At 44.9% G+C, this 12,693-nt stretch overlaps 2 protein-coding genes across 11 annotated transcripts; one reads left to right on the top strand and one right to left on the bottom strand.

The window, feature by feature from the left end:
- Nucleotides 1-1,253: 1,253 nt before the first annotated feature.
- On the bottom strand, nucleotides 1,254-8,817 carry LOC121571588 (RCC1 and BTB domain-containing protein 1). Of its 10 annotated transcripts, XM_041883126.2 has the most exons (13): nucleotides 8,613-8,817; nucleotides 8,480-8,511; nucleotides 5,763-5,979; nucleotides 5,452-5,602; nucleotides 5,109-5,275; nucleotides 4,400-4,558; nucleotides 4,133-4,240; nucleotides 3,915-4,057; nucleotides 3,617-3,810; nucleotides 3,388-3,514; nucleotides 2,683-2,834; nucleotides 2,296-2,426; nucleotides 1,254-2,052 (listed from the first exon to the last, which is right to left on the bottom strand). In XM_041883126.2, the coding sequence occupies exons 2-13, from the start codon at nucleotides 8,494-8,496 to the stop codon at nucleotides 1,912-1,914; spliced, it is 1,707 nt and encodes a 568-aa protein (XP_041739060.1). In that variant the 5' UTR covers nucleotides 8,497-8,511; nucleotides 8,613-8,817; the 3' UTR covers nucleotides 1,254-1,911. The 10 variants fall into 10 exon arrangements, with proteins under 10 accessions (XP_041739060.1, XP_041739056.1, XP_041739057.1 ...); XM_041883122.2 differs by having other exon boundaries at nucleotides 5,763-5,982; nucleotides 8,480-8,817; XM_041883123.2 differs by having other exon boundaries at nucleotides 3,617-3,807; nucleotides 5,763-5,982; nucleotides 8,480-8,817.
- Nucleotides 8,818-11,581: 2,764 nt separating this feature from the next.
- LOC121572502 (ADP-ribosylation factor-like protein 3) lies at nucleotides 11,582-12,010 on the top strand. Its single transcript, XM_041884568.1, has one exon. The coding sequence runs from the start codon at nucleotides 11,582-11,584 to the stop codon at nucleotides 12,008-12,010; it is 429 nt and encodes a 142-aa protein (XP_041740502.1).
- Nucleotides 12,011-12,693: the final 683 nt, after the last annotated feature.

Raw genomic sequence — 12,693 nt, 5'->3', positions numbered from 1 at the left:
ATGTATTTTCTACGTAGATTCCACGTCACAATACGCTGAAACAATGTTGATTCAACCAGATTGTACAATGTTGATTCAACCAGATTGTGCCCAGGGGGTTAGATTGATTTAGTACATCGGAGAAGGAAAACCTTTCACCTTTTCAACCTAAAAATGACAATAAATCAGTTTTTGACAATTACAATGTCTGCTTTAGGTATAATGACAGGAGCCGCTTGTGGATTTGACAGCTCTAACGCAGTTACACCTCCGAAACAACGCTTTGCAGATGTCAGCTAAAGCGGATCTGATTGAATAGAGCTCTTAAATACAATGTTTCCGCAGACTGCATTCACGTTAAACGCTGCATATGTCTGCTCAATCTAAAATTGCAGCTACGGATTTAATCTTACGCCCTCCACCCAACCATCCTTTTCTTTATTTGACTCTCACTTATACCCCACCCACTAACCTGTTACTGTAAGCTCTGCCCACAGAGCTTTTATCCAACAGATCAACTGTGTTCTGACCTCAGAACAGGATCCAATAAGGAAAACTCCATTGAGCTGGTCAGTGTATTTTTATTGTTTCAGCAGTAGTTATATTGAGATAAGTCATAGTCAAATGAATTACTGATAGTTGGAATCATATACAAAGTCAACTGGAATCTCAGCAGCTCCACAAAGCGGCCTTGACCCAGCCATCTCACACTCGGTGTGTAACTAAATATATACACGTTGTCTTTAATAAACATCAAAAATAGGCAATTTATAATTTCTGTATAATATTTCTGTACAGCTGAGATATAGTGCAAAAATTACTGAAAGTAACAATACCTTAAATGTCTGAAATCATCTGTAACATCTTTCAACATAGGCTGAAAATATTGCATTCAAAAACCCAGCCAACCCAATGTGCTCCAAAGACAATGTTCTCCAAGAACTCTGTCATGGAGTTTACATTGATCCCCTGCACAGGTCTTTTTTGTTGCACTTTTTAGGAATGATGTGATTTCACAAGTGTAACATTTGTATTGCTCTAACAGATTAAGGCCTAGATTCAATCAGATCAAGCGTTAACAGGCAATAGCAGATGTTTTGGCAGTGGAACTGTGTTGGAGCCATTATATCAGTGAGCAGCTACTCTTGATCATTGTCACGAAGCCACACCCGTCCCAATAATGGAGGCGTAGATTACATCTCACATTCCAGTGTTTGAACTTGTAAACAAGGCTGCATGGGATTTCTGTTAATGCGACTCCGTGCAGCCAATAGCAATGTCCGCTTTAGGTATAAGGCCAGGAACCACTTGTGGATTTGACAGCTCTAACGCAGTTCCACCTCCGACACCCCCAAAACAACTGCTATGCTGATGTTGGCTAAAGCGGATCTGATTGAATCGAGCCCTAAGACTGGATCTCATAACCTGAGACCCTCTGTTCAATTGGAACACTTAAGACTGCTATCTGTCAGTAGTGATACATTATATAATCAATCTCACACAGGCTTTCCCAGAACCCACTGCACCATATCAGAAAGTGCAAACGTGCTCCTCACTCGTCAAGAAGAACTCAATCCACACGTATGATTGGAAGGAAAAAAGGGAAACAAAATACTGGTAAAAAACTCTGGCTTCCAAAGCTGCAGGATGAAACTACCAAACCACAGCGGGAGATGGAAGATGATCTCAATATCTAATACCTCCTCTGAACAGTTCTGTAACACCCCTTATACAGGGGTTAGGGTAGCTTCTTAACATCCTTTGCCACCCATCTCATGTGCAGTAGACAGACAACCACAGGCAGGCACTCTGGCTAACGCTACAGCTAACGGGACAGCCTGGTGGCTCGGTATCAGACTGCAGGCCAGGGCGTGGTTGGCCTTGCGTAGCTCCGTGATGGAGACTGTGAGAGATGAAGAGCAGGTTCAGCGGTCAGTTCTTGAAGGCTCCACAGCGGCTGGCTCGGCAGATGAACTCTTTGAGCAGGTTTCCTTCGACCTGCCAGAAGGCTGCAGTCTGAGTCACCTCCGTCAGGTGGTTCACACAGAACTTAAAGCAGAACTCCTCCAGGTCCTAGATACGCCACGTGGTTAAGCAGGAAATAGGAAGTTAGCACTTGTTTGAACTTGTCCAATAACAAACGCTCGTTTTAATTTTCCTTTGCTATGGTGTGCCCCAATGAACACAACCCTGGTAGAGTAGGCTTGGTAAAAGTTGCTCTTAGCCACTGGTACAAGGTCAGATATGTGTTAATCTGCCTAAAGGTTAAGATTGGGTGAAGGGTTACCTGTTGCTAGGTATGGAAGCAGGACTGACCTCTGCGTCGTAGCGCACGGCAGCAGCGAGCAGAGAGAAGGCGTTCTCGATGGTGATGCCTCTCTTGATGATGTGCTGACATAGACGCTTCAGGCGGTCCTCACAGTAGGACGTGGCCAGGTCCAGCAGACCTGACAACGATACAGGATAGACTGTCTGGATCACTGTTGGCTTGGGATGTTTGCATACATTGTTTGCTTAGTTATGTGTATATTGTATCTGCATCTGTGTTTCTGGACTTTTATAAATCAATGATCCTTGGTCTACAGACAAGTTTTACCCCAATATATATGAGCTTGACTGGTAGCACTGTCACTGTCACAGCCTTTAACCCTCCCTATTGATTAATTCCCTTGTCAGTAAGGCATGGCTGGGTGTGGGACTGACCAATAGCGTCCTCTGGGGGCAGGTCTATGTTGTCTGTGTAGAGAAACTCTAGGAAGGAGCGGTAGACTGGGTAGGTGAACTGGTCGATCTCTATCACCTCCTTCATGTCCTCATTCCAATGGGACTGGAACATGGACCTGAAGTGCTCACACCTAGCAGTGTAGAGAGGACAGCTGTTAGTATCACTAAATATCCTAAATTTAAAGGGATAGTTCAGGATTTTGGCAATGAGGCCCATTATCTACTTCCCGAGAGTCACATGAACTTGTAGATACCATTTTTAAGCATGCTAGCTGTACCAAAATACTTTCAGTCTTTGTGCTAAGCTATTTAGCATTGGCTCGTGGAACTACCTCTCTTCCTTCATACTGGACACAGATACATATAAATATTATCCACGAGTTCATTATTGACTCTGGGGAAATAGATAAGGGCCTTCATGTCAAATCCTGTACTATCCCTTTAAGTGTATTTGGGTCCTTTGAATAGCCTTAATGTAAAACCTGTGTTCTATTATATTGTGGGAAAAAATCCACATTTCCTCATTCACTACGAAAGAAACTTGCAATGGGTCTGGTAAAACAACTTGACTCTCAATAATAGCCCATTCAACTTCAAACTTTCACAATAATCCAAAAAAGTATTTGATGTTGGCTGGGTAATTTGATCTTGCTGTGTTAGAGCCCAGTGAACAACCTGCCTGACCTGATCTTGAGCACAGCCTTGTGCACATGGATGTATTTGCCGTCTACGCTGAACTTGAGGTCGGCCGTCTCTGGGCTGTCAAACTCCTTCTTTAAAGACTGGGACACCGTCAGGAAGTCATCATGCTCTGGAGAGAACACACAAACACAATGAAAGTCATCATGATCTGCCAAAAGGAGAGGACGCACTCAGTCAGGAACCTCCAGCGCAGTCCCACACACACCCTTACCCATGGAGAGCAGCCTCCACATGACTGAGGGCGTGGCGAAGCAGGCAAAAACGTCATCAGTGCAGGAGAAGTGTGTGAGGAAGGGCAAGACGATGGACTGACCCCTACACTGGCCCCACATGTACACCTGGCCACTCTGAGTCTTAGCTGATGAGGTGTGTGTGGAGTGGCATGCTGCAATCTCTACAATCCTGCTGGAGAGGAGGGAGGAGATCAGTGTGTATTCATAGACCGCCTCATCTCTCTCTCAGCCATGATGTGTACTGTGTGTCTGCCTGTGTATATACACATTTCTCACCTCTCCTTCTCAGCCATGATCTGGACTGGGCTGAGTTGGTTGCTCTTGTTGCCTGTGCCCAGCTGGCCGTAGGTGTTGGCCCCCCAGGCATACAGCAGCCCCTCGTCTGTTAGGGCCAAGGAGTGGGCATAGCCAGACACTATCTGGACGGGAAGAGAGGGGTTAACGTTAGTGGAAGTAGTGTGTGTGTGTGTGTGTGTTTGTGTGTGCGTGCTCACCTGTAGCACACAGAGACCCTGCAGGCCCACCAGGCGACAAGGTGTCAGCTGATTCCCATTGTTGCCCAGCCCCAGTTGGCCGTTGCCGTTATAGCCCCAGCCGTACACCTGACAGAAACAAACGCACACACACACTCTCTTAGGTGTCCTGCAAGGTTGCTGCATACTTGTGAACCTACTAAGTTAAAGTACACTGGCTGATTGAATACAAATAGTTAACATATTTAATATCAACCTCACATCCAAACTGTGGTCACTCTCACCCACCTCTCCATTCTCGACCACAGCCAGAGAGGAGGTTTGACCGCAGGTGATGCTGACGACCACCTTGTTCTGCAGACAGTTGGACACCCTCCTGGGGGTGGGCTGGTTGGCCGTGGACCCTGACCCCACCTGGCCACAGTTATTGTAGCCCCACGCATACACCTAGACAGGGAGGTCAGAGAATCACATTTAACTGAATAACTTCTTTTTCTTCAGGTTTAATAATATAATGCAAAACACTATAGAACATCACATCTAACAGCAATACAAGTCCAACCCACTACCCTGATAATACAAGAGGCTAATTCTAGAATGGTGTCAGTCACTGGACCAGTGACATAAAGCTGACTCAGTGAATAAACAGAGGGTAACAATAGGGCCTTTTATATCAGAGCTTAGGTTTACCGGGTCACAGTAAGTGGGTTTAGACTAGGGTAAGGGGGTTTAGAGCAGTGTTTCTCAATCCATGGAATGTTGTTGGCCAGTCCCTCAGATGTTTCTTACAGACACAAGTGTTATTTTCAATATAAGCAGAACCCCATGGACTGCCCCCACTCTCTCTCTCTCCTCTTTCTCTCTCCATCCTTCTCTCTATACTTTCATCTTTTAACCTCTCCAGCATTAATAAGGATCATGGGGTGAGGAGTCAAAAGCCACCTATCTCCCACTCTCTCTCTCCCTCACTTTGCCTCTCCATCCTTCCTTCGCTCACCTCTCCAGTGTTGGTCAGAGCCAGGGAGTGATGTGAACCACAGGCCACCTCCATCACCCTCTTGTTGAGCAGGCTGGCAGACACCAGCACAGGAGCCACCCCCTGGTTGGTGGTCCCGTTCCCCAGTTGGCTGTAGCCATTGTGGCCCCAGGCAAACAGCTCGCCCTCTGACACACAATGGAGGAAACGGTGTGTTAGAAACCCCAAATAGTGGTAGAAATACTTAGAACAGACATCTGGAATAGGGATTAGGGAATCATGTCAACTCTATTAAAGAAATTTCTATGTCCAACGTTCTGTGCCGTCCTCTTGAACGTTGTGGCCGTGTTATGTGATGTAGTACCCTCTGTGGCCAGGAGGATGTGGGGTCCGCTGCCATAGCTGAGGCTGACCACTTTCCTCCCACTCAAAAAGTCCAGCTTCTTAGGTAGGATGGTGCTCTGGCTGTCCCCTGTTCCCAGGCAGTTACTGCAGTTCAGCCCAAACACATACACCTAAGAAAGGGAAAGGGAGATGGGTCACTGATGTTTGAAACAAGCACAGACACCAGTCAGCATGTGCAGTGTGTGTGTATTCCAGAAGAGAGACCTAGGGGTCACTCCAGATAACACACATGCGCGCACATTGACTACTCCAATCATCTGGCCACTTAACGTCGTCGTTGTGGGTGATGTAGATGACCTCGTTGGCGGAGGTTCCGAACACACAGGCCTGTCGTATGGACGAGAGCTCCTGGCCTTCCATCAGGCTAAACAGCGGCCATTTTGTCACATCCACCATAGTGCGCTTTGGTCTCTGTTGCGACGGTGGAGGGGTGTGTCCCCGGCTACAGGGAGGAGCAGGTGCGTGGTCTTGGTGGGTGATGCTACCCCTGCTTTTCACACAGAATATTACAGACAAGAGACATTGAGAGAACACAGACAGACAGAGTTTACACAACCACCACAGCACACACAACTCGAAGTCAGAGATCAAACACACGCTTTCACAATCATCAGAGCACACATGGGCACAAACACAGTCACACACACATCTGAGAACACACACATACTGTATAGCTCAGATAGTCCTCAGGCCACCTTTAATTCTCATTGGTGTGTTTTGAGTTGGTGATATTGAGCAGACGGAACAAAGAGCAGACCATTGTCCTGGCCTATAATCTCTAAACATTTCCGGATTATAATTTAATCTGTTCCCCACGGACCGCAGGGTTTCACATTTGTATTCTATCCCAGCACAAACCTGAGTAATCGCCAAGCCCTATATGAATCAGGTGGGTTAGTGTTGAGCTGGAACAAATATGTGCAACCAGAGGAACAGATTGTGAAACACTGACCTTAACTGTGGTCAGTTCTATATCCAGTGAGCTGAGACATACAGTTGAAGTCGGAAGTTTACATACCCCTTAGCCAAATACATTTTAACTGTCTTAGGTCAGTTAGGATCACCACTTTATTTTAAGAATGTGAAATGTCAGAATAATAGTAGAGAGAACGATTTATTTCAGCTTTTATTTATTTCATCACATTCCCAGTGGGAAGTATTTGGTAGCATTGCCTTTAAATTGTTTAACTTGGGTCAAACGTTTCGGGTAGCCTTCCACAAGCTTCCCACAATAAGTTGGGTGAATTTTGGCCCGTTCCTCCTGACAGAGCTGGTGTAACTGAGTCAGGTTTATAGGCCTCCTTGCTCGCACACGCTTTTTCAGTTCTGCCCACAAATGTTCTATAGGATTGAGGTCAGGGCTTTGTGATGGCCACTCCAATACCTTGACTTTGTTGTCCTTAAGCCATTTTGCCACAACTTTGGAAGTATGCTTGGGTCATTGTCCATTTGGAAGACCCATTTGCGACCAAGCTTTAACTTCCTGACTGATGTCTTGAGATGTTGCTTCAATATATCCACATAATTTTCCTTCCTCATGATGTCATCTATTTTGTGAAGTGCACCAGTCCCTCCTGCAGCAAAGCACCCCCACAGCATGATGCTGCCACCCCCGTGCTTCACGGTTGGGATGGTGTTCTTCGGCTTGCAACAACCCCCTTTTTCATCCAAACATAACAATGGTCATTATGGCCAAACAGTTCTATTTTTGTTTCATCAGACCAGAGGACATTTCTCCAAAAAGTACGATCTTTGTCCCCATGTGCAGTTGCAAACCGTAGTCTGGCTTTTTTATGGCGGTTTTGGAGCAGTGGCTTCTTCCTTGCTGAGCTGCCTTTCAGGTTATGTCGATATACGACTCATTTTACTGTGGATATAGATACTTTTGTATCTGTTTCCTCCAGCATCTTCACAATGTCCTTTGCTATTGTTCTGGGATTGATTTGCACTTTTCACACCAAAATACGTTCATCTCTAGGAGACAGAATGTGTCTCCTTCCTGAGCGGTATGACGGCTGCGTGGTCCCATGGTGTTTATACTTGCGTACTATTGTTTGTACAGATTAACGTGGTACCTTCAGGCGTTTGGAAATTGCTCACAAGGATGAACCAGACTTGTGGAGATCTGCCATTTTTTCTCTGCGGTCTTGGCTGATTTCTTTTGATTTTCTCATGATGTCAAGCATTCTAAAGCCATGACATCATTTTCTGGAATTTTCCAAGCTGTTTAAAGGCACAGTCAAACTTAGTGTATGTCAACTTCTGACCCACTGGAATTGTGATACAGTGAATTATAAGTGAAATAATCTGTCTGTAAACAATTGTTGGAAAAATTACTTGTCATGCACAATTTAGATGTCCTAACCGACTTGCCAAAACTATAGTTTGTTAACAAGACATTTGTGGAGTGGTTGAAAAACGAGTTTTAATGACTCCAACGTAAGTGTATGTAAACTTCCGACTTCAACTGTATGTAAAAAAAGAAAAGAAAACGAGATACTGTTTTAAAGCAGGCAGCTAGGCTAGGAATAATTTCTCAGTGGGCGCTTTGCTATAGGATCGATTGCAGACCCTTGATCTCAACCCTAGGCATTACCACACAAACATGTCAATCGAAAAAGATCAAGACAAGAGTCAATTTTCTGACACTACACAAGCAAAACTCAACTAGCCAGTTTAGTATATCAGAAAAGAAAGTAAATAACGTTAACGCTACAACCGAAAATGCATTCACATTTTCTTGAGTCTTGATGAAATGAGTAGCTAGTGGAACTAGTTGGCTAAACAACTTTAGCTGATTAGCTAGCCATCTAACGTTACCTATACAGTGATCAGATATTTCACACAGTGCCACACTCGCCTTAAATTAATCCGTGGACCTGGCTAGATAACGTTAGCTAGAAAGCAAGCCAACAAAATATTCTAGTTGTAGCTAGCTACTGTTAGTAAACGAGTGTGCCAGCTGACAACAAAGTGCATTCACTGACCTACAAGAGCGCTCCATGGTCAATAATGACAACTTTTCCGGGGAGGAAAACAAAATAGATCAAAATAAAACTATGTTTAAAAGCGTAACACCACCAAGCCTACCTATGAGATGCGATAGTTTGGTGCTATTACCGGTGGACAGGTAGCTAGTCTCCCGGTCACTGAAACTCTTTCTACTGCCACCACCACCTCTCCGATAATGTTAGCAGCTCCCTTCGTTGTTGATGTTAGTGTGTCCGGAAGTGAGAGACAATAAATGTTACGCGATCAACATTCAACCAAGAGCAATCGAATTCAGAGCTGCAGAGATGGTCACATAGAGTAAGAGAGGCCCAAATCCAAGGAAAATCTGTCCTACTCTGTCTCCCTCCAGCAGGTGGCGTTGTTTCGCCCGCCAAGGAAGCAGTTTTTGTATGGTGTTCAATGAGTGTCGAATTTGGTCAACAAAAAAAATGAATGGCTTATTTGCTACGTGAGGTGTATTTGATCGAATATAATTGTCGTAATGCTTAAGTTGTTACGAGTGTACTGACAGAAGTAGGACACGTGACATCACTGCAACTTTGAGAAAAAACGTTATATCAGAGTTGTCACGAGATGGCATGAGTGAATGAATGAATTGAATGAGGCTAGTAGCATAGCATCTCTCCATTGAATACAGGCGGTTGACGCCAACAACACTCATCGAATATTCAAAAAAAGATTACAATAATGAGATGTATCCACCAATCTAAAGAAAGTATAGGAGGGAGCTAGATCACCAATGCCGCTTTGTGGACAACGACTCCCATTGTTTGGGCTGAGAGATGTATATTGTCAGTATATCCTAAATGAATAGGGCAAAGGTCACTAGATGGCCGTCTGACCATAGAATAAACACCCCCAAAACATAAATATGATAAATATTTGCATTTCTCAACATAATCCTCTTATTTCAGGTTTTGCAAGAAGCCTGATCGCGCTCCTGATCCAGTTTTGCTCTCAGTTAATCATGGGGGTTATCAGGTGATTCAGTTGGTGATTCCTTTGTTTTGTTCCCCTGTAGCTCAGTTGGTAGAGCATGGCACTTGCAACGCCAGGGTTGTGGGTTCGTTTCCCACGGGGGGCCAGTATGAAAATGTATGCACTCACTAACTGTAAGTCGCTCTGGATAAGAGCGTCTCCTAAATGACGTAAATGTAAATGTTTGCTCTAATCTAGGACAGAGCAGAGGTGAATTTAATCCATATCCTTGGTGGTCAATTTGACTGTGCCCTTCTGTCTGTCTATTTGTTTGATTAACAAGCACGTGTTGCTCCTCATGTTGTCCCACCTCATGTTGTTGTTCCTTGTGTTATCCCTCATGTCAGTCAATGGCACATCCATCTTCCATTTCTTTAGTAGCTCTGAAATAAATGAACCAAACAAACAATTTATCAACTCAGCTGGTGCCACAGGTATAACCAGGTGAAGCCACTGCCATGGTTACCATTCCCAGTGATTGAAATCCCAGTCAGCTAGGTGGATCAGTCCAAGGGAGATAGAGCTGGCTTAGAAAGCTGCATGCAAACACATGAAAATAAGTAGAGATCTCCTCATTTGGTTATGACTGTTCAGTGGCATTCAGCTATACTGTAGGAGCATTCTTATCAGCACAGAGGTGTGTTTTTTTTTTTTTTTTACCTTTATTTAACCAGGTAAGCCAGTTGAGAACAAGTTCTCATTTACAACTGCGACCTGGCCAAGATAAAGCAAAGCAGTGCGATAAAAACAACAACACAGAGTTACATATGGGGTAAAAAAACAAAGTCAAAAAATACAACGGAAAATATATATACAGTGTGTGCAAATGTAGCAAGTTATGGAGGTAAGGCAATAAATAGGCTATAGTGCAAAAACACTGGAATGCTAGATGTGCAAGAGATTATGTGCAAATAGAGATACTGGGGTGCAAAAGAGCAAAATAAATAACAATATAGGGATGAGGTAGTTGGGTGGGCTAATTTCAGATGGGCTGTGTACAGGTGCAGTGATCGGTAAGGTGCTCTGACAACTGATGCTTAAAGTTAGTGAGGGAGATAAGAGTCTCCAGCTTCAGAGATTTTTGCAATTCGTTCCAGTCATTGGCAGCAGAGAACTGGAAGAAATGGCGGCCAAAGGAGGTGTTGGCTTTGGGGATGACCAGTGAGATATACCTGCTGGAGCGCAGAATACGGGTGGGTGCTGCTATGGTGACCAATGAGCTAAGATAAGGCAGGGATTTGCCTAGCAGTGATTTATAGATGGCCTGGAGCCAGTGGGTTTGACGACGAACATGTAGTGAGGACCAGCCAACAAGAGCGTACAGGTCACAGTGGTGGGTAGTGTATGGGGCTTTGGAGACAAAACAGATGGCACTGTGATAGACTACATCCAATTTGCTGAGTAGAGTGTTGGAGGCTATTTTGTAAATGACATCGCCGAAGTCAAGGATCGGTAGGATAGTCAGTTTTACGAGGGCATGTTTGGCAGCATGAGTGAAGGAGGCTTTGTTGTGAAATAGGAAGCCGATTCTAGATTTAACTTTGGATTGGAGATTCTTAATGTGAGTCTGGAAGGAGAGTTTACAGTCTAACCAGACACCTAGGTATTTGTAGTTGTCCATATACTCTAGGTCAGACCCGTCGAGAGTAGTGATTCTAGTCGGGTGGGCGGGTGCCAGCAGCGTTCGATTGAAGAGCATGCATTTAGTTTTACTAGTGTTTAAGAGCAGTTGGAGGCTACTGAAGGAGTGTTGTATGGCATTGAAGCTCGTTTGGAGGTTTGTTAACACAGTGTCCAATGAAGGGCCAGATGTATACAAAATGGTGTCGTCTGCGTAGAGGTGGATCTGAGAGTCACCAGCAGCAAGAGCGACATCATTGATATACAGCTGGATTGCATCCTCACCAACCAACACTATGAAGAGGCATCACGACTTCGCTGATAATAACTGAAGCGGTTATAATACAATTCAAGGCCTTGGATGCTTAACTGATCTGCTCCACTCATTGGGCTTTTAAGGGAAAAGCTTGGATGGACTCCAACCATCAGAGATCTGCAGAAACCTCCATCCTTCATAAAAACCTAATGTCCTGTCTGTCATGGGCCTGGCCCTGTGCAGACAGTCTCACATGCATATGTCCAAAGTCGTTCTAGTGGACCTGGACAGGGCAGTGAAGTCCACCCTTCTCCACTGTCTTGAGAAGGGTGAGCTGGCCCATGCCACCCCCACCGTGGGCTTCAATGTTGGCTCGTTGGAGCCAGACTCTGGCCCGGGCCAGGGGGGTATGCAAGCCCTGAGGAAAGACCACATGGAGGGCTGCGATGCCCTGGTGTTCATGGTTGACGGAGTAGACCGGGGGAGGCGTTGGGGACGAGAGGGTGCGGGGGAGTCCCCCTTAATGGTGCTAGTTAATAAGACAGACCTTGCAGAGGCCATGGGGCTCCAGGAGGTGACGGATGGGCTGTGGCTGGAGCAGTCCTGGGACATAGACTGGGAGGTGCAGCGGCCCTGGGCTCTCTGGCCATAATCATCAGAGACCGCTGAGGGGTAACGCAGACACTCACACATGGATATGAAAAACATTCACAAATACACAATACAAACTGGTCAATGGACAAGGCATGGGCACTCAAACGGTTTGGGTTAAATGCAGAAGACACATTTAGGTTGAATGCATTCAGTTGTGCAACTGACTAGGTATCCTCTTTCCCTTTCATACATACACTCACACAATACGAGCACAAAGGGGAACATGCAAAGCTTTTCATAAGCTAACTGTGCTCCTATCACTATAACTAGCTCCATGCCTCAGAATGTATCAGGCCAGTAGGTTATTTGAATATAGAATCAGTTGTGACATTCACTATTAAGGAAACTATTCAAATGGGACTCGAGAATTGTTTGCAGAGAAGATTGGAATGAAATAGCTACTTTTATCAAAATGACAAAATCCTATGGGATCATCCACCCTTTCCTACGCTCATTGCAACCATTATACGTTAAACTAATCTCCTCACAGCAATGTCACTTGAGTGCCACTCATTTTTAGTTTACAGAATATGCAGTACCCTTCTACACCACAAGGTGGTCTCCTTACATCATCCACAATTCAATCCTGCTGGTTTGTTTCTCCCTGGAAGTTGGATCATTGGTTACTACTGATTTAAGTATTGACACTGCCAGTCTGAAGGGATTGGTGACATACAATGA

This window comes from Coregonus clupeaformis, chromosome 40, assembly GCF_020615455.1.
Source record: "Coregonus clupeaformis isolate EN_2021a chromosome 40, ASM2061545v1, whole genome shotgun sequence".
NCBI lineage: Eukaryota > Metazoa > Chordata > Actinopteri > Salmoniformes > Salmonidae > Coregonus > Coregonus clupeaformis.
Note: the sequence above shows the minus strand (reverse complement) of the source record. Positions and strands in the feature narration are given on the sequence as shown.

What these genes read in the sequence shown, in the direction of transcription:
- LOC121571588 (XM_041883122.2), bottom strand. An exon ending in CATCCTCCTGGCCACAGAGG is followed by an intron (nt 5,276 to 5,451) that starts GTACTACATCAC and finishes ATTGTGTGTCAG; the next exon opens with AGGGCGAGCTGTTTGCCTGG. An exon ending in GCCCCCAGAGGACGCTATTG is followed by an intron (nt 2,427 to 2,682) that starts GTCAGTCCCACA and finishes TATCGTTGTCAG; the next exon opens with GTCTGCTGGACCTGGCCACG.
- LOC121572502 (XM_041884568.1), top strand. Translation starts at nt 11,582, where the DNA reads ATGGGCCTGGCCCTGTGCAGACAGTCTCACATGCATATGTCCAAAGTC.